Below are 20,912 nucleotides of genomic sequence, written 5' to 3' on the forward strand. Positions count from 1 at the left end.
CCACCAACGAACCCCTCATTTCAACTCTGAACTACAAATATTTTCCTTTATTGTCACCTAATCAAAGCTTCCATTTGGATTTATAGAAGGAAAGTTATTAGAAAACAATGCAGATCTTTCAACGTGGTATAATAAAGTTACAATCCTCTTAGTTGATTAGCCTAGTTAACTTGTTTTGCAACAGCTGCAAATTTATAGATGCACATTTATAGATTAAGAAAAGGGAAGTACAGTGTTTTTTGCAGTCAACCTATTCTTCAAAGCACTTGAAGGCAGAACAAGAAGCAATGGATGGAAACTAATCAAGGAAAGAAGTAATCTAGAACTAAAGAGAAATTTCCTAACAGTTAGAACAATTAATCAGTGGAATGGCTTGTCTTCAGAAGTTGTGGGTGGTCCAACACTGGGTGTCTTTAAAAAGTGATTGGACAACCATTTGCCTGAAATGGTATAAGATTTCCTGCTTGAGCAGGGGGTTGGACTAGAACAGGAGTGTCAAACTGCCAGCCCACGGACCGGATGCAGCATGCCAAAACCATGCCCGGCCCAGCTCCAGCAATGGGGAAAAAGTCACAATACGTTGCAACACGTCACGTAACGTTGTGAGTTTGACAGTCCTGGACTAGAAGAGCTCCAAGGTCCCTTCCAACTCTGTTGTTCTGTTATTCTGTCTTTGGAAAAGAAAAAAAAAAGCCTTATATAGCTATTTGTCATATTCCATTTCTGGAATGTAAGCAACACTTTCATAAGAGTTAAAAAAATATAAAAATAAAATCAGATATCTTTCAGAATAATGTTTTCATTAGGGATGCCAGGATCATATGCATATTTAAAGCTTGTGCAAGAAAGTAGAATCTCCCAAACTTGTTTAACATAGGATTATTTCCTGTGGAATGATTTCCAGATGTTTTCTCATGTCTTTAAAATGGTTTAAAAAATTCTTGGGCTTTTCTATCACAGCGTCAGAAAATCGCAATTTTCATGCTTCATTAAATTATCCAGGTTCATTATTTGCACTGTAGTTCTCAAAGCTATTTTGTTTCACTTAAAGGTCATTCTTATAAAAATATTTTTCCACAGCTGACTATAAATAACTTTAGGCTTGCTTCTGAGGTGAACAATTTCCCTTTAGACTCATTGCTAACATAATAGACTAATACCTGTCCTTGCCATATTTAATTTAAGTGCTCAGAACATATTTTTGGCAGATTTTTTGCCTGACATAGAACCAGGTGATATGCCTAATGTGGTGAAGAAGAAATGTTCTATGGCTGTTTAACATCTATATAGCACTTTAATATGAAGAACACACTGAAAGTCAATTGGTGATATAATCGGGACAAAAGCAAGCTTTATTATTTATGGCTTTCTGTCCTGCTTTTAATCCAATGGGGAGTTACAAAACAATATAAGATGGATGAAATAGATTAAAAATACAAAAAGCCAATTCAGAAAGCCAATTGTTCAACAGGTGAAATAACAAAAATAAAATAACGTTGACTTCATTACCAAGACTTGGCAGTGACTAAGGAGAGAACTATGCAGATGCTGATTATGTCATTCTTGAGTTTTAAAAGCATAGATAGGAACACCACCCTTCACCTGACATCTTAAGAAGGCATTAGTCTGTTTTAAACTTTCAATTGTTTCAAGCATTCTAGTACTAAGCCAAGGTTGATTGGCCTTTTTTCTTCATAAATATTTAGTTAACATCATGAAGCTAATAACTTAGTATTTTAAGAAACAGGAAAAGTAGTATTATTCCTGATATTAATGTTTGGATTTAAGAGCTATATGACTTATCTGTTTTTGAAAAAGGCAGTTGTATCTATTTATCAAAACATGACATAATATATTTTTGGGGCAGAGCTTTTATGATATTTTGTACTTTTTATTTTATTTCCTTCCTAATGTAGATTCAAAAATCTGTTGAATATTTAATTCATTTAATATTTAAAAAATCTGTTGAATATTTAATTATATATCATATATAACTACTTTTCCCCTTTTCTGTTTTTGTCGTCTGTTTTTGTTTTGCAGTTTTATATCTTGTTTGGGGTTTGTTTTTCTTTCTTTCTCTCAAACATGTTTTCATTTTGCAGTTTTATATCTTGTGTGGGGTTTGTTTTTCTTTCTTTCTCTCAAACATGTTAACAAAAAATATTTAAATATAAAAATAAATTAAAAACTGAAATAAAAAGAATCATAAAGAGCTATGCAAAACCTTTGAAAGACAGGTTTCAGGTGTGTATATAAAATACCTCTATTGAATCATCAAAGCAGCCCCTGGAAAAAGAGGCTGCACATGTTGTGTGCAGAAATGGAAAGGTGTTGTTTCCAAACATTTGTATGTGCGTAGAAGAAGATACACATTTTTCAACAATTCAAAAACAAGTACTCTGTATACCCTCCCAAATGTTCCAGAACACTTTTTCCAAAGCATTTTTCATTTTGGAAGGCGGCACTTGGAAAGGAGCTTTAGAAGATTATTGTAATAAGTCTGTTTGCATTTTTTTCTTCCAATACCAGTTTCCCCCCCAAAATTATATTGATGATAAATCCATGTTTAAAACTAAAATAGTCCAACTTGTGAAATCAGTGTGAAAATATTTCCTACTATATGTTGTCTTTGTAAAGTAACCACTAGTACTTACAGTTGAAAAAGTACTTACTGGGCTACATAAATTGGTTGTATAAATACAAAACTACAATCCTGTCTCATTTACTGGGGAATTGGGCAGAAATTGGGAATTGAATTCAGTTGTTATTTCTGAATATATATTCAGACAATTGCATTGCAAATACATACTCATTCTGGTTATATCTGAATCACTCAACAAAATTGTAATAGTTCTCCTTCTTAAAATATGTTTCATTTTATCAGCTTTTTAAGTATAATTTCTCGCACACCCCCCAAAAAAAATATTTGAATTAAAAAAATATGGGCAGAGATCAGAACAGTAGCAATAACTGACTTTCTGAATCTGAAGCAGGTTTCTTCGTGTGCCACTAAATCAGCTCAGGGCTTCGCAGAAACTTTTTTTTCCCTTGTGGCACACAGCAATGTACTTGTTTAGTGTAAGCTAGAGTAGCCAGAAAGAGATTCTAATGCATTTTCCTACTAGTTCTCATTCAGTTTGATTACATTTGTTTAAGAGAAGAAAGAATTGGAGGTAACAATAACACTCAGTAGAATGTTAGCTGCACTTTTGAATTCCTGTTCTGTTCTGAAGATTCTCTGGGAAAAGATGGGAGTTATATGGACCAAGATGAGTGGATGGAGTCAAGAGCACATGTCACTTCTCACTAAATAACTAGGCAAAAGAATAATTCATCAGTACAAAACTCAACAGTTAAAAGTAGGTCTGAATCCAAGGGAGAGAGAGAGTGAAAAGAATGGCCAAGAGAAAGCAATGTTCATAAATCAGTGCAAAGCAAAAGTGAAGATTTTAGATGCAGGGCACAAGGATTACAAAGATTTGCAGAAAATAATCTAATTTTGTTGATGTTCCTCAGAGCTGAGCCCCTCATGGATTCATCTAGCACTCATAGTATTGCTCGTTTTGATAACTCACAGTCAGATACTCTTAACGAGAACCCTAGCCTTTAAATTTAGCATCAGGTGATTGCTCCTCCATCTGCAGCATTGCTGTTCTTTGGAAAGCTGGGATTTGAGATTATGTGAAAGAGACAAAATCCTGTTTAGGGCCTGTGCAGGATAATTAGGTAGCAGTTGTTATATGGCATCCATTTCTTTCTTTCTTTCTTTCTTTCTTTTTTTAACCAATGAGGTCATTGGAAAATACCTTCCATTGGGCTTATTTAGTAGTAGTAGCACTTCTTCAGTAGCACTGCTACTGTATGGCTGCTTAGGGAACAAGCCCTTCAAAACTTGTTGAAGAATTTCTGTACCTTGGCAGACTTCTGACGAAACTTCCTATTTCTCAGGCCAAGAATTGGATGGGGAATTTCAAAAAGCCATTTGTGCCAGCTGTCTTTGAAGTAAGTTTTTATTTTTTTAGTTCATTCTTAGAATACTTTAACATTTCTTCTGGTGACAGTTCTGAGATTTCTTTATAGTTGTGGGATCAATGGTGAGGATAAGGGTTTTTGGTCAGCTATCTCTCCATCGTTCTCTGGCTATTCTTACTTTCTCATGAGAAAAAGCAAATCACTAAATATTTAAATCAAAATGTGATTATTGTCGATCAGAAATCCAGTATAATAAATAATAAAACATTAAATATGAAAGCAGGATTGCTAAAATGGTTAATGATGTTTTGATATTGAGAATTATCTAATAAGATGATTAAAGGATCCTTCAGAGTTTATTATTTTTCTACAGCATATTTTACTGTTACCATTTTTATTCAGTGAGTTTATGCTCACAGTTTGAAATTGTCCTTCTTCACACTTTACTCTTCTTTCTTTTTGGTTTTGATAAATTGTTCCCTTATGTAAAAGCTCTCTTGATAAGTGGTGCCTGGATGCCAGAACTGATTTCATTATTTATTGTAGTCAGCCCAAGGATTGATGTGACAGCTTGGTTATTTATGTAGTTGAATCCAAAATAAGAAATGTGGAAGTCAGTTACAACCATCTCTCATAATTCCAAAGAAGAAATCTTTTTAATTTCCCCTTTTTCTTTAACATTTTTCTCTGTATTATTACTGAAATTTCGATATTGTAAACATATAAAATCTTCTCTGGCCTCTCATTCTGTATATGAAGAACTGTGGGGCTGAAAGTTATTATAGACCTTGGTTGGATTGGGGGGAAAAGTTACAGGAAACTTTTGAAAATTTGGATGTAAATTAACAAATGGGACAAAATTACTTCATAATTGAACTTTTAATAGTTTATTGTGTTTGTCTTAATAAATTCCAACTAATCTTAGTTTATATTGCTTGAAGTAAATTGCCCACAAACCATGGATTATGAAACTAGCTTGTAATAACAAACCACTGTTAGGATTTTAGATCACTTACTAATGGGAGCTGTTAGCTGTTAAATAATGGATGGTCAGCCTCTGATTGCTCTTCCTATAGCTCCCATTATACGCAAAGAGTTCTGTTCATTTTACTTTAGTAGTTAATTAATTTTCTCTAGAGTTGAGGACCAGAAAGGTCCCTTACCTAGGGATTGCAATGTAGAAATAATGTTCTTCAGAAAGATTTTTGGAATGGTGAGAAAATCAGCCACATGATTCTGCTCTGGATGGCTGCTTCCTATTAGCATAGTAGCAATATCAGTAAAATGGGAAAGACTTTGTGGCTTCCAGAAGAACCACGATTGCATCTTTCTTTCTTTTTTCTTTTTATTGGTTTTGCATGTTTGATACGGTATTTTATTTCCACCCCCTCATTGACATAACCCCTCACAACCCTGCATAGTATACAAAATGTCACAAGGGTAATATGGAGGATCTAACAAGGATGAACTGCTCCTTCTCTTCCTGCTCATCAAAATCTAATTTTGACCCAATCCTAATTTAAGTAGTCAATCCTCACCAGAAGGTTCAGCTTCTTCCAGATCCCTGGACAAGCTTTCGTCAGCTTTCAGGCAGAGGAGATCTTCGGACCATTTCTCTGCCTGGAACTCCTCCATATAGAAATCGTTTGCGACTCCCTCGGTAGAGCAGCAGCTTCTCCAGATTGAGTACTATGCAGATCTTGCCTTATGTAAGGACCCAAGAAAGCAGAATTCTTGAAACAGGCATTATCTCAAAAGGATACTTTTATTAGGGGTCAGTGACAGTAGGGAAGTCAAGGCGAGATCTAGGGAAAATCCTGCGCAAATGGTATAGTTAAGCTACAATATTCCTTCTCCCACCAAAGTTATAATGTCCATTTGAAATTCAGCCAATCCACAGGTGGTATGATATGCGGGTAACTGGCACAGTTGGCGCGCATCTCAAGGTCTTCTCCAGCTTTTGTTTCTCTGTAACCGTTTCCTGATAAGAGAGACTCATTCCTTTCTCAAGGATAGAGGCAGGAGAGGGAAAGTAGAAAATGAAAGTTATCCCAAGCTCCCCCTCCCCCCAGCAGAATAGCAGGCCCCAAAAGTAGAATATATGCAAGGGAAAACACAGAGGCTTTGGGAACCTGACAGTCACATGCCAGACAGATTCTCATTCATGGGCCTGATGCCCAGCCATATCTTTCCATTTCCTATATAGGGAAGAAAATCTGTGACCGCCCAGTTGAGGCTCGGGCGTATTGACCGTTATGATTCAGCAACATTTGGAGAGTCAATCTGTTTCTCTACCTTGACCTAGAATATACTTTTTTCCTGCATTTTTGCTTGTTTACAATTATACTTATAACTGTTGTAAGTTCAGCACCTTTCTGTATGCAGTTGAATCACCTGACAGCGAACAAGGTCTGTGTCAATTCAGAATCAAAAAGAAAAGAACACTTCAAAATAGGTTATAATAGGCTAAACACAGAGCTCTTGATCCTTTGCAAATGTATAGTATGCACTTTACAAGGAGCATGTACTGAATTTCTCATAGTTCAATTAAATGATCATTAAAAAGGCTGTAGTGATAATTGCTTCAGATAATTTCCAAACACCAATGGCTTTTTTCAACTATTTCAGATAAAAAAAGAGTTAAAGGTCTCAATTATTTTGCTTACATATTTCCATGAATACTGAAGTGTACACAAAATATAATCAGTATTGCTTATTTTCAAAATGAAGGCCACAGACATTTTAAATTTTTCTCTGGAATTTGGGGAAATAGGGGATTCCTGAAATCGTGTGAGAAGTTACAAGGATATCCTTTATGTGCTTTTTTTATTTGGCTGTAGCCAAATATTAACAAGCAGAATAAATAGTTCATTGTTCTGTTTTCGTTTTTTCTCCAAAGAACTCTTTATTTACATTAGAAAGTTATTTCCATGATTTCCAATATGAAAGTTGCTTCAGTCCCTCCCCCTTTAATCTTAGTCCTTTTTCTTGTAAAGGAATTCTCTTTTGCTTCTATAATTATTTGTTGAACCAGCTAGTCATTTTTAAAAGATATATGGGTAGTTAAACACCTCAAAGGAAATGAAATTAATTGCAAATCTTGCTTTTAGTACATTTCTTTTTTAAGACAATCATTTTTAAATTTGGTGTGAAGCAATATGGGATGGGGGGGAGAGAAGAATCTTAAAGATCAATAGGACAGTCAGATAATGTAAACGTAGTTACAAGTCTGGTCATAAGTCAGCTAGTACTTAGCATTAAAGCACTTTGTTTTTGGAATCTGAATCCAACTGAAGCCAGTCACATTAGTTTTAAAAGTAAGTCAGGAGATATCTAGTAAATCATAGGCCAACATTTATTTGGGGCAGGTTTTTGGAAACATCACTTGAATAATAATAAAAAAAGAGCGGAGCAACAAGTTTTGCTGAAGATAAATTAACATGGATTCAGCAAAGGGAAATGTTATCTTACCATGCACTTAGATAGAGGTGAGTCTTCCCCGTGATATACTTGAATTTCTAAATATTCCTAGCCGTGGATAGGCGGCAGGTTCTGTCATTTGATGGATTGCTGCATTGTTAAAAAGCAGGAAACAAAGAGAAAGAATAAATGGGCAGTTTTTCGGAAGCAGGAAGTGTAGTCTTCTAGGAATATGTGTTGGGTCTAAGCTTCTTAGTTTATAGATGAGTTACAGATTGATATAGGATGAGATTAGAAACCAGGAGACTGTATGTTCAAGTCCTATCTTAGCCATGAAAGCCAGCTAGGTGACTTTGGGCCAGTCACCTCACAGGTTTGTTTTTGTGGGGAAAATAGGTATGTGGGCTTGGTTTGCCACCTTGAGTTATTTGTAAAAATAATTTAAAAAAAAGATGGGATCCAAATAATAAAAAAGGATCTTTCTACTTATACAGTATCTACAGTTTATAATTATCTTGATATAAGATAATTCTCTTAATACATGATAGTGTATCAGATTTGCTGATACACCACAGAATTCAGGTGAAAAATAAATGATGGCGAAGGGCTCCATTAGGATCTCTCTAAACTAGATGAATGGTCAAATAGTACAATTTAAGTAAGTGAAAAGTGAATTTACATCAAAGTAACACTCTCACTTCATAAATAAACTAGTGAGATTTGTGTTTCTATGTCTAATCATAATGAAATTTAATGAGATTTAGTAGTAATTTAATGAAGATGTTCATTTAGCATACCCATTAGTGAAAAAGGCAAATTCCATAACTGCCAGCACTGTAACACCCTTATACAACTCTGTGGAATGTTTGCATTTGGAAAAGTGTATATCAACAATCAAATGGAGTTACTGAAACTAGCATTGAAACACTTTGTTGAAACTAACCAATGGAAAGTAGTTAGAAAGAAAAAAGAAAGGCATTTCTGTGGAATATATTATTATCAGTTCTGCTGAAAAACAATTCTAGTTCTTCCTTCTCAAAATTCCATTTTACTTTTCTCCTCAGTTTCTTATTTTTCAGTCATGACATTTAAAGTAGGAGCTTGAAGCAGATATAGTCTTTCTCCTACACACACAAACATACACAAACAAAAGAAAAAAAATTATCTGTGGTGATATCCGGTATTGATGGCTCTTGATTAAACAGAACACAAAAAGAAACATGTTTTCAATTTTGCTCACCAGCATATCAAGATTTATTTTTCTATTATGCTTCAGCTTAGACACGAACATTAGCATGGATCACTATCCTGGATAGCAATGAATGAATGAATGAATGAATGAATGAATGAATGAAAATATAAGTTGTGACTTTATGTGTTTGTGTAGAAACAGGAGTCTGCACAGTCGGAAAGTAAACAGAGGATTAAAAGAATAATGGAATGCTCATTATTAGTACTATTGGACAAGCAAAATAATTCAAGGAAACTTATCAATATTTTCCGTATTATCAAATGTAGTTTCTGCCTATGAATGCTGACCTATTTCTTTTCTTTTTGATATTTTATGCTTTATAATTCCAAGGGAAACAGCAAACTATAAAAATAATGAAATATGTATTATTCTGCTTAGTTGGACTTATTTAATGTGGTATAAATTGTGATTTCTAGAGTTTTCTGGTTAAATAGATTCTTGTTGGTAGGCTTGTATGTGCATTACATTTTTGCAAGTTTGTCCATCCATTGCTATCTCTTAATATATTCATTCAATAAAGCACATTAGTTCTCCATTTGTTTCACTCAGATTCTGACTTCCCACAAAAAAGGAAATCTTTCTTCTTTTCTTGTTTTAATATATGGAATTTAGTAGAAGACCCTGACGCTGGGGTTTAGAAAGATTGTAAAACTTAAGGGATCTGCCTGTACTAGTTTCTTGAAGACTGTCAGAAATATCGGCCTAAACAATATGTATATTGGCAGATACCTCCTTCAGGATCAAGCTGAATAGATTTAATAAAACAGCACTTTGAAAACCTCTGCTTTTATATGACATGGCATTATTGCTGCATTTTCTTTAAAGAATGGTTAAGGGAAAACCCTAAGCCAGAGCTAATCTTGGTGCTTATTCACCTCCCTCTATCTATCATAATCAGGCCCTTATTCCAACAGCTTTTCCAAAGTGAACTCCCATTCAGATAATTTTCCTTAGTCATGAGAAATAACTTAACTCTTTAGTAACAGTCATCCATTGCAATATTATTGGGATAATTCTGCTTGCCTATTTCTGTGTCTTCTGCTCCTGGCTTTTGTTTTAGATTGATATTTACTGTTCATTTTGAGATGATTCAGAAAATGGGGTGATACTTTTAATTGTTAATACTTTTAAAAAAATAAAAGAACACTTTATGACAAAATATAGCATGATAATCAAAGATCCTCCTATAAATTCCATAAAGTTTGGTTGGACTTTCTTTTAATAATTAGGGATTACTCTTTAACAGAAATTGAAGGTCCTTTTTTTAGTTATTATCATAGTGGCAGTTGCAGGATTTGTGAGCGAGTGCTTTTCTTAATCACTTCTGTAATGAATTCATGTTCTATCGATAGCCTCTTTATACTCTCATCATCTTAGTGAATCCCAGTCCACCTATATTATTTCCACTCTACACCTTTTTTGTATGTAAAATTCTTTCAGAAGTTTTAAGAGTCACGTGAAAGTGTTACACAACCATTTATAGTAGCTATTAATTAAAAAAAATCAGTTAACTATGAAATTGTTACATTGCCAATTTGTATTTAGAGATCCTATTTGGTCTAGTGCAGATGTCCCCAACCTTTGGGCCACCAGGGACCATTTCAGTGAAGAGAGGTTTTTCCGCGGACCAGAGGATACGTGGTTTTTGTGCTGCCTACATCGTATGGATGGGGCTTTCCTTGCTTGTGCGGACCGGTTGCTGGCATGCCGCAGCCCGGTAGTGGTCCACAGACTGTGGGTTGGGGACCCCTCATCTAGTGGCTAAGGTATCAGGCTTGAAAGGGGGATAGTCCCGCCTTATCCTTGAAAGCCAGCTGGGTGACTTTGGTCAGTCACTCTCTCTCTCTCAGCCCAAACCACTTCACAGAGTGATTGTTGTGAGGAAAATGGGAGGCGGAAGGTATGTTGGATATGCTTGCTGCGTTGAGCTATTTGCAAAAGTAATAAAGGCAGGCTACAAATAAATAAATACATAGAAATTAACCCATATGTTTGAACAGACGTGGATTTTCTTCTGATAGACTTCAAACGTTGATTGAAAAAAACTTACTGTGAACATATTGTTGATAAAGTCCACTGTTTTCTATTTTCAGGAGGAAGATAGCTGAGTATAAAAATGTACATTTTCAAGGCAACATTTGTGTGGGTTGAGGGGAATATTTTCCCATTATATTTTCACACTTTTTTGCTGTGCTTCATTGAGATAAGTGCTGATCCTTTCTTTTCTTAACAATTTGAATGTGCACATGCATAACAAGAATTAAATATTGATAGAAAGAAGTGCAAAAGGTAAGATCACCTGAAAGTTTGATAGGTTTTTTTTAAATATATGGTTTTTTATTTTCTTTTTTTCTACCACATTGCAGATCTCGTCTTGCAGACTTTTTCACAAACTGCCAGCCTGAGTCACGGTCTGTTAGTAGCTGCCTGAAAGAAAACTATGCTGACTGCCTCCTTGCTTACTCAGGACTTATTGGTAAGGCTTATTTGGGGAAAGGATCTTTTTTAAAATATATATATATGTAAAATATGCTTTGTGGTTTGATATCAACATGAGAAAGCAATAAAGATAAAAACAAAATGCATGGATAACTTGAAGATTCCACAAAAGAGTCTTTAAGTTATCCATGGCTATCCATGACTGTTTTAAAAAATGAAAACTTATTTCCACGAACGATAATCTCATACATAAAGAAGCTAAGATTAAATGAGCACAAATAGGAAAAAGGCTGGCACGGGATTGGAAAGGTGGTTACAGAAGGAAACATACTACATACATACACCACTTGCAAGAATTATTTTTTATCCAACTTTAGTTTAGGTTACATTATCCCAGCCTAGCACAGACATTTCAAACTCGCGACATCACATGACGTTGTGCAACATATCGGGACAGTTTTGCCATTGCTGGCAGTGGGGTGAGTGCGGCTTCCGGATGATGCGTCCATCCCACGGGCCGGCAGTTTGACGCCCCTGGCCTAGCAGTTCATTACTTTGTAACTGACTACTTCAATTCATTCACATAATCTTAACAAGGGAATATCGCATAACTAGATCTTCTTTGAAAAAAGGGATGAATTATTTTATAAAATATAGGACCGCCATTGCCATTTTCTTCTGTAGTTTTGTTTGTAGAATATAGCCAATGTCATCTTCCTTTCAAGGTCATAGAATACCCCATTACTTTGTGGAACCGCCTTTTCCAAACTGGATGTCATCCAGAGACAGAGACTATAATTCCCAAAACTCTGATCCTTGCCATGCTGACTAAAAATCCTGAGACCTGAAGTTCATACTTTGCAAGGAATTTACATTTAGGAAGACTGCTGTAATGAACATGTCAGGGAATTGCATAACAGGTGTCTAAATGAAGTCAAAGACGCTGATATAAACTTGTAGTTTTATATAAATAAATATATTTTACATATCTAAATTCACCAAACAAGGTAGTCAGGCAGATGATCATCATCAAACAAGATCATCAGGTAAATCACAGAGCACACAGGTACACAGAAGTAAAAGGCAGGACAAAAGGGAAACTCCACCCTCTACACCCACAGCAACCAATCACAGCACAGATTGCCTCACGCAGGAGCCAGCAATCTCAAGCCAATCAACTATTTTTTTAATTTAGTTTTATTCATTTATAACATAAAATGTGAAAATACAAAAGCAAATAGTAGGGGACAATAGTAGAAAAAGGTGTGAAGAAAGGGTGGGGAGAGAAACAAAAGGCATTGATTTCCGACTCTCTCTGTTGCAGTAAAATCAGACATTACAATCAAATCTCAACATTTTATATTTCTATAGTAGTATGCACTAGCCATTTCTGTATCGGCAAATCAGTCTAATCAGTAAAACCCAAAATCATGATTTCATTTTTTTCCACCTCAAGCACAAAGTCCAGATGCAGTTTCCAAGTAGAAACAAAAGTACTTATGTTCTTTTCTTTTATCAGCACAGTCAACTTGGCCATCTCTGCTAATTCCATCAGCTTTTGTAACCATTCGTCCATGGTAGAAATCGAGGCATCCTTCCACTTTTGTGCATAGAGCAATCTTGCTGCCATCACCATATATAAAATCAGAGTTCCAATTTTTTTCCCTGTTCTCTTTCCATTAGACCCAGAAGAAAAGTTTCTGGTTTAATCTTTATGTTCACTTTAAGAATTTTCTCCATTAATATATGAATCCTACTCCAATATGTCTTTGCCTTATTACATGTCCATCATAAATGATAAAAAGTCCCTTCTTTACATTTAGATTGCCAACATTCATCTGAAATATCTTTATACATTCTAGATAAATCATCTGGTATTAAATACCAGTGATACATCATTTTGTAAAAATTTTCTTTTTGGTTATAATTTAATGTGAATTTTAAGCCTTTTATCCACATATTCTCCCATTGTTCAAGTATCACATTATACCCCAAATTCCTTGCCCACTGGATCATACAGTGTTTTACATGTTCATTTTCCAAATTCAGTTTTAATAACATTTTATAGACCAATCAAACCAATCAACTATAACTATGTGTTCTGGCTTACTGCATAACCCCACTGCTCCAGCTACTAAATTTAAATATCTTAACAGAACATGTTTCATCAGCACACCTTGTAAATACTCTTAGTGTGACTTGCCTTCATTTTAGGAGTTTCACCATCCACCAGAAGCTCACAATGTAATGGATCAACAACAGTGATGTTCTTATTGCAACATTGGTTGTGTTATATGAAAGCTAGTCTTTTCAGCATTAAAATGGCAGTGCACATAAAATATGCTCTATTTTTTTAGAGATATTAGTACTATATAGGCCTTCAGAACACTTAATTGTGCAGAGACAATTTCCTGCCATCTTATATGAGAGGCTAGCTGAGAGCAATTATAAATGGCTTTGTTAGCAGAAATCCAGGACAATTGGGATTTCCAGTGATGGGGATGCCTGTATTTATATTTGGCTGATACAGTGGTTATGATCTTATCTAGTTTTCCTGCTCAAACTAAGAGGATCTGGATTGGAAGGAGTGGTGCCCAGTTACAGTTTTTCTCCTTTATGTATATAAATATGAAAAATGAACAGAAATATACGTAACTAATATTACCCTATGTCTCTTTATATCAAGATTTTGAATTTCCCCCAGTCAATTTGTATATAATTATAAAAAAACATTTCTTGTACTTTTTGAGTAAAGATAAATAAATGGGATGAGTAATAAATTACAAGTCTCTCACTTGGTTTTCCATTTTTCAAATTCTTTGATAGATAAATCATTATTGTCCTTATTATTTCACTTATTGAATAGTTTGGCAAATTTGTCATTTCCAACAAAGACAAAAGTCTTTTAAGTTTCATTTCTTACATAATATTTAGTTCTATAATGCCACCTACTTCGGTGATTATCTTAGTTTTGACAGTAAATATATGTATGTGAATGAAATATGATGAGTAAATAACATAAAGGCTGCAAATTTGATTTGTTTCAAGTTCAGAGTTTGCACCTGTCATGAAACATTTCTTGTTGTTTCTGGAAGGTGAGAAAACAACAAATCGGATTCATATAGGTATTAAAGAAATCTTTTCTGACAATCTGAGTAAAAAAATGTCAATAAAGGTTATCTTATCTTATCTTATCTTATCTTATCTTATCTTATCTTATCTTATCTTATCTTATCTTATCTTATCTTATCTTATCTTATCTGCTTGTTCAGAAGGACAGGCAGATAGCCGGACAATAGGAAATACAGGAAAAATTTCAGAATAACTGATACGTCAGCAGCCAGAAGCCATGATGTTTAAGTAGCCACTGAAAGTATTTAAATATATTCAAGATAATGGCACTTCTGTTTTCCCAATTAAACAACGTGTCTTTTTGCAATTTTTTTGCTCCGGAACCAGCAGGTGTCAAAAGAAATGCTGTCACACCATTGAACATTGTCTTCTTCTTAGACCAAAGTAATAATATAGGAAAACTGCTTTGTCTACTCTCATTACACTCATTACACTGAGAAATTTGCAGACCACACAAAAAAAAATCTTTTAAAAAATTCAGTCTTTCAGTTGTGTTTTTGGCAAACCAGACCAACCATCAGCTTAGAATACTAGGTTAAATTGATTATTGTAATGTTGTATATTAACAGTTTGGTTGTGTTGCAACTGGTTCATTTTTATTATGGTGTTTTTGCCCAGGTTTTTGCCCATGAGGTGGGTTTTTTTTTTTGGAAGATACCATTTCAAACTATTTTCTATTTGCTGAAATTACACATTCAAAAATCTTATCATGGAATACAATTAATTGTATTATGAAATTTAATATTATGTATTCCAGCTCAAATATTGACAATTATTCATGCTAAAATCACCACAATTTGCTTGCATTTCTTTTTTTCTTCAGTACTGTATCCTTTAGTTTATCAGTCAATGCTCACAGTTAGATTAACCACTGCTAACAAAACAAACCAGTGTAAAATATTTACTCATGTAAATACTAAATGGCAAATTATCCATACAAATCTTCCACAAATTAACTACAGTAAACCATTTCTTAAGATTCTTCTTCTAAATCAGAAGGGACCATGCCTCTTCTCTCTCCAGGAAGAGTTCTAGACTGATGGGATTATTACAAAGAGGCCCCTCTCTGAAAACCATGTGACTAAATATTGTTGCCACTTGTCACCAAAGAATAGTTGTTGGAAGCCAGTGATCATCACCTTTCAAAATAAAGCTAAACATATGACCATTACACAAAACTATGTTTAAGCAACTATATTGGCCCCAGATGATAAAACTCTAGGCCCTAAAAAAAAAGAAGAATGTGTTCCCACAAGACAACTGTTTGCTCAATCTGTTATCATTTGGCCACGTTAGAAGCTAACAGTATTATTTGTTTTGGTATGTACTGCTACAAATTCCAGATTGAATAGGACCTTTTTTTATTTCTTATACTTCCACATATCAACAAACTGTGATCCATTCCTGCTTATTAGCTATCCTTGTGGGCAAATGTATATGTCAACTGGATTACACATATACAGTTGTTTATTTATTGGGCTGCCCATTCCAAATTCATGACCCTGGGTGGATAACAATCTTAAAATAAAATATGAAAACAGGAAAAAAACAAGCAAAGAAAGAACAGCTGAAGTAATAGACAAACTCATTTATCTCAAATCAACATGACCAATGTACAGCTCAGCCACACTTCCTGACTCCCAGGCCTTGTCACATATAATAATGATATATAATACTGTAACAGTATAATGCTGTTAGCCTGGGATTGAGTATAACGCATCTCCCTTTGAATAATTAAAATAGCTTCAAACATTTCTGAAAGCAGACTCTGGAAAAAAAGGCACAGTTACTTCAACAATTTGAAAAGAATTGCTTTGTATATGTTTCCACATGATGTGGAACATCTCTTGCAAACAGTTTGCATAATGAGGAGGAGGAGGAAGAGCAGAAAGTCTTCACTCTATCTTTTATTTATTTGTTTCATTTATTTATCTAATTTATATAGCCGCCCATCTGACCAAATGTAAGTCTGGGTAGCATGCAACATAGCTAAAAACAATGGATAAATATGTAAAAACCCTGTAATTATTTATGGTTTATTAAAACTTATGAAAAACTATAAAAAACAACAAGGGAATAACAGAGGAAAGTATTCTGTCACATATTTAGTTAAGTATTCACTGGCCCCTGTATGTACATGAACACTTAAACCTTTGTTGCAGAGTACACTGTGGTATGCAAAGTCGATCATCTGAATTATCAGTCACAATCACAACCATCAGTTTGACCAAACTACTGTATGTGTGGATTAAAAGCAATATTCCATTCTGTATTTTGTTCAACAGTGAACAGATTAATACATCTTGTTTGCTATACCACATGGGTTATAAAATCAATGTGGTGAACTAGACCAGGTGTTCAAAAACTTTGAAAGTTCTCCAATTTCTTCTTTTCCAGAATATGGTTTTAAATACACATACACACACAGAGAGAGAGAATATATTCTTGCTTTAATGGTTCTAGCCTGTTTTATTTAATATCCCTTTCCATTTCTCATGTCTGTGAAGAATCTGCCCTTAGAAGCATTTCCCATAGTAGCTCCCTTTTCTTGAATTCATCAATTTCATTCTGTGTTTTCATTTGGAATAGCTTTATTTCTGATGATATAAATTGTGCACCAGATACAATATCTAGCTGTTACTGTAGTGTTCATTTGAATGGGAAAACTTTATTAGTCTTTTTGTTCCTGATTGCGGTATGCATGTGACATAAGAGTCATTCTTCAATTTAGCCCTCCTATTTATCTTTCATCAAGCCTTGATTAATAGGACTTGTAATAGTTGTTTGTTTGTCTGCATTCTTCCATCTGCATTTCATTAATTCAAAGCTCTGTTACTGAAGTTTCCCGAGCTTCTGTAGATAGTAGGCAGTTATCATACTAGTGTTATTTGCCAGAATTTGCAAATGGATCCAGAAAGTAGGTTTGCCATCTTATTCAAAAGAGTCTAATAGCAATTCAAGAGTGTGAAATTGATGAGTATGTCCTTTTGTACATAAACCTGATTCCCATCCGACTATGGTAACTATTAATTTCATTGTGATTCAATTCTTTTACACAATTTCAGCCAGAGTCCTAGTGAATTAAATTATGCCTATTACAAATCAAGAAAATAGTGAACATATTGCTAATAGGGGTCAATAATTTTGTACTGAAATATTTTTTTTTCCAAGAACTCAAAAAATGTTGTGAAACAGATTTTTTTCCTGCTTTCCAGTTTCACATTATATTTTTAATCTGAATATTTAACCACGCTACTATTACCACATAATTATTATTACTTCATCAGAGTTGCTGTTTAACTATGCTACTTTTTTCAAATATTAATGTGTATCATGAATAACATATCTCTAGCTAAACTCTTCCGAAGTAAGTTACTTCTCTTTTAGAGTATAATTCCCAGAATTCCAAGGCAATGTAGCCAACAGCTGGATGTTACAAACTATCACATCTGGACTGCATAATGTTGGAGAAAGCTGCTTTGCTGTTGCTCCAAATTTTTGAAATATTCCAATATGTCCATATGATATTCTGTACTTTCAAAAGTGTAATTAAAGTATACTTTTTTTCTCTGTAGTAAAAACAAGCACTTTTGTTAGTAATCATCAATATTTTCCTTCTTTTTGTGTTTCTACCACTCTCAACTCATATGCTATTTCTTGTACTGGAGTGGTCCTGAGCAACCATGTGAAAATGGTGATAATACTTTAGATTCGCAGGGTGCTTTTTGTTATATTATAATTTTTATTTAAGATTACCTAGCCCTATTGGTTATTCTTCAGGACCACAAAATAAATGAAACTGAATAATGATTTCTGTTACATTATTTCTACATTAGTAGTAAATGCTAAACTCTTTTTGAGATCTAGTTCTTTACTTAAAATAGTACTTTATTATATGAAGAATAGCCAGTCTGAAGATTCAGATATTTTTCACTGATGCATTAAAGCAGTTAGTGCTGGACTCATAGTGTCATAATCAATCAAGCCACATTTACCACAGAAACATACACAGATACACAGCCAAAGATGCTTTTTCATGAGGCAACTGGACTTTCTTGTTTTTCTTTGAAGATGTTTCGCTTCTCATCCAAGAAGGTTCTTCAGCTCCTTCAGCTTCTTATTCAGCTGAAGAAGCTTCTTGAATGAGAAGTGAAACATCTTCAAAGAAAAACAAGAAAGTCCAGTTGCCTCTTGAAAAAGCATCTTTGGGATAACTATGACCTGGATGAATAACAACAACAACAACAACAACAACAACAACAACAACAATAATAATAATAATAATAATAATAATAATAATAATAATAATAATAATATAAAAAGGGATCTTGGATGTCATCTAGTCCAACCCCCTGCTCAGGCAGGAAATCCTATACCATTTCAGACAAATGGCTGTCCAGTGTCTTCTTAAAAACTTTCAGTGTTGGAGCATTCACAGCTTCTGGAGGCAGGTTGTTCCACTGATTAATTGTTCTAACTGTCAGGAAATTTCTCCTTAGAATCTCCATAGACACACAGATACACATAATCACACAGACACACACAGAAAAACACCTCCAAATTTTTCAACTGAATATGTCTGAAAGCTTGATTATGTAAATCTATGTTTCTTCCGTCACTATAATATTCATTCATACTTTTTTCATTGTCTTGAACAATAATGTTGGTAACAGATAATATATACAATTAATAAAGATAAATCAATACTGGGTATTGAAAATCATATAGACAGCTCTCACTACTGGATTTCTATAGCCCAGTTTCAATATTTTATTAACTTATTGATCCAGAATGTCTTTCTCATAATATTTTATATTGTTCATATATTTTGATACCATTATAAATTTATTTATATAGATATATTTGCATTACAGTATTCATGAACAACTGCTTTTCCAATACCTTATTGGATGTCTTTTTATGCTGTCATGATTATGTATGAATTATTATCTAAGATAGTTTTAACTTATCTAGCAATACCTGATTTTATAGAAATTTTAAATACTCCATTTATTTGATGTTATGTATAATATTTGGGGGAGGGATTGTGTATAGGAACAGAGCATTTATAGAACCTGTATTTAAATATGTTGTGTATATCTTTGAGTAGCCTTTTGGATTTATACAGTAAGTATTGACTGATTTAAAAAATGGTCACATAAAATATTGTTCTTGATTTTTTTTCAATAGGCACAGTTATGACACCGAATTATTTAAATTATAATAATCTCAGCGTTGCACCATGGTGTGATTGCAGCAGCAGTGGCAATGACCTAGAAGAATGTCTGAAATTTCTTAATTTCTTCCAGGATAATTCATGCCTTAGTGAGTACCACATTTATGTGCTATGAAACGATTCCAGGCCGATACAATCATGTATACTGAAATTATAAATATGAGATCTATTTACATAACAAAGATGCAAAGATTATTTTCTCAGGTTCATTATTTCAAGGAGGCAAATACTCTGTAAAGGTAAAAAAAAAATCTAAATCACTTCCTGCACAATATATTGTTGTTGTCCTTCTCTTTGACCAACTCTGAATCCCTAACCATAATCGTAAATCAAAATCGCTGTATTTAGATATCATCTCAAATCTGCTCTCCATGAACTTTTTTTTTTTAAAAAAAGAAGTTGTTTGTGCATGATATTAGATGTGTGCATGCCATTGGTTAAGCAATACTAATAAGAGATTTCATGTATTTAGAATCCCATGCAAAAAATTGACCCAGCCTGAATTATTAATACCAAACAGGAACATTTTAATATATGTTCTGATTAAACATTTAATATATTGTATACTACATTCTTTAGTGAATTTTAGTACAATGTGTTCTACATGGTGATATGAGCTTGACATTTGTTTTCCTGATATGTATAATATTACATAGAGTATACAACATCCATATAACATATTATAGGAGAAGGAATGGCAGAACCTGGAAGCAAAGTCAAAAGAGGAATCAGCCTAGTATCTCTACATAGCCAAGTCCAACCCCCCCTGACTCACATTAACCCCTATCTACTGCCAAAATAGTGCTAACCATTTAGTTGAGTAGATTCCTGTGCATAGGCATGAGTAACAAATCAGTTTATTTGGAACTTCATGTGTAGTTCTGGTCTTTTTTGTGCCTGACCCATGTCTCTTTATGTACAATGGAAAAATATTTTCAATATAATTGAAATCAGCACTTTATTTCAGGCTTATGCACTCTGGTCTTCTCCTGTGGCATAGCTATTCCATTTGAATGTTTGGTTGCTATTTCCAACCAGCTTTTATTTAGTGTCACACATAATGCTAACACATTAATATGTTTTAGTGTGGGAGAAAAATAAGCAGAGCCGGAGGGGGCAAAGTTAAGTGAGTCATCAGCCTAGAGCACGGGTGTTAAACTACAGGTCCGCGGGCCGGACGGATCATCCGGAAGCCACACCTATCCCATTGCCAGCAATGGAAAAACCGTCCCGTTACATTGCACAACGTCACGTGACATCGCGAATTTGACATGTCTGGCCTAGAGTCTAAGTTCAACTCCTCTTCGGTTGATCCTTATTTACCGCCAATTTAGCTTTGAACATTAGTTGACTAGGTTCTTGTGTATAGACTTGAGCAATTAATCTTCTTTTTTTTTTTCAATATAAAATTTTTATTGTTTTCATCATAAAAAAAACAACACCAGTATTACACAATATTAT

The 20,912-nt window shown here is 34.2% G+C and overlaps 1 protein-coding gene across 1 annotated transcript in view; it reads left to right on the top strand.

The window, feature by feature from the left end:
• GFRA1 (GDNF family receptor alpha 1) overlaps window positions 1–20,912 on the top strand; it is a 235,896-nt gene that overhangs the window by 163,484 nt on the left and 51,500 nt on the right. Inside the window, exons 5-6 of the mRNA XM_015815824.2 lie at window positions 11,011–11,120; window positions 19,406–19,540. Coding sequence (XP_015671310.1) covers window positions 11,011–11,120; window positions 19,406–19,540 — 245 coding nt within the window. The remainder of the gene's footprint in view (window positions 1–11,010; window positions 11,121–19,405; window positions 19,541–20,912) is intronic.

Source organism: Protobothrops mucrosquamatus, unplaced genomic scaffold (assembly GCF_001527695.2).
Source record: "Protobothrops mucrosquamatus isolate PMUCROS unplaced genomic scaffold, P.Mucros_1.0 scaffold378, whole genome shotgun sequence".
NCBI classification, from domain to species: domain Eukaryota; kingdom Metazoa; phylum Chordata; class Lepidosauria; order Squamata; family Viperidae; genus Protobothrops; species Protobothrops mucrosquamatus.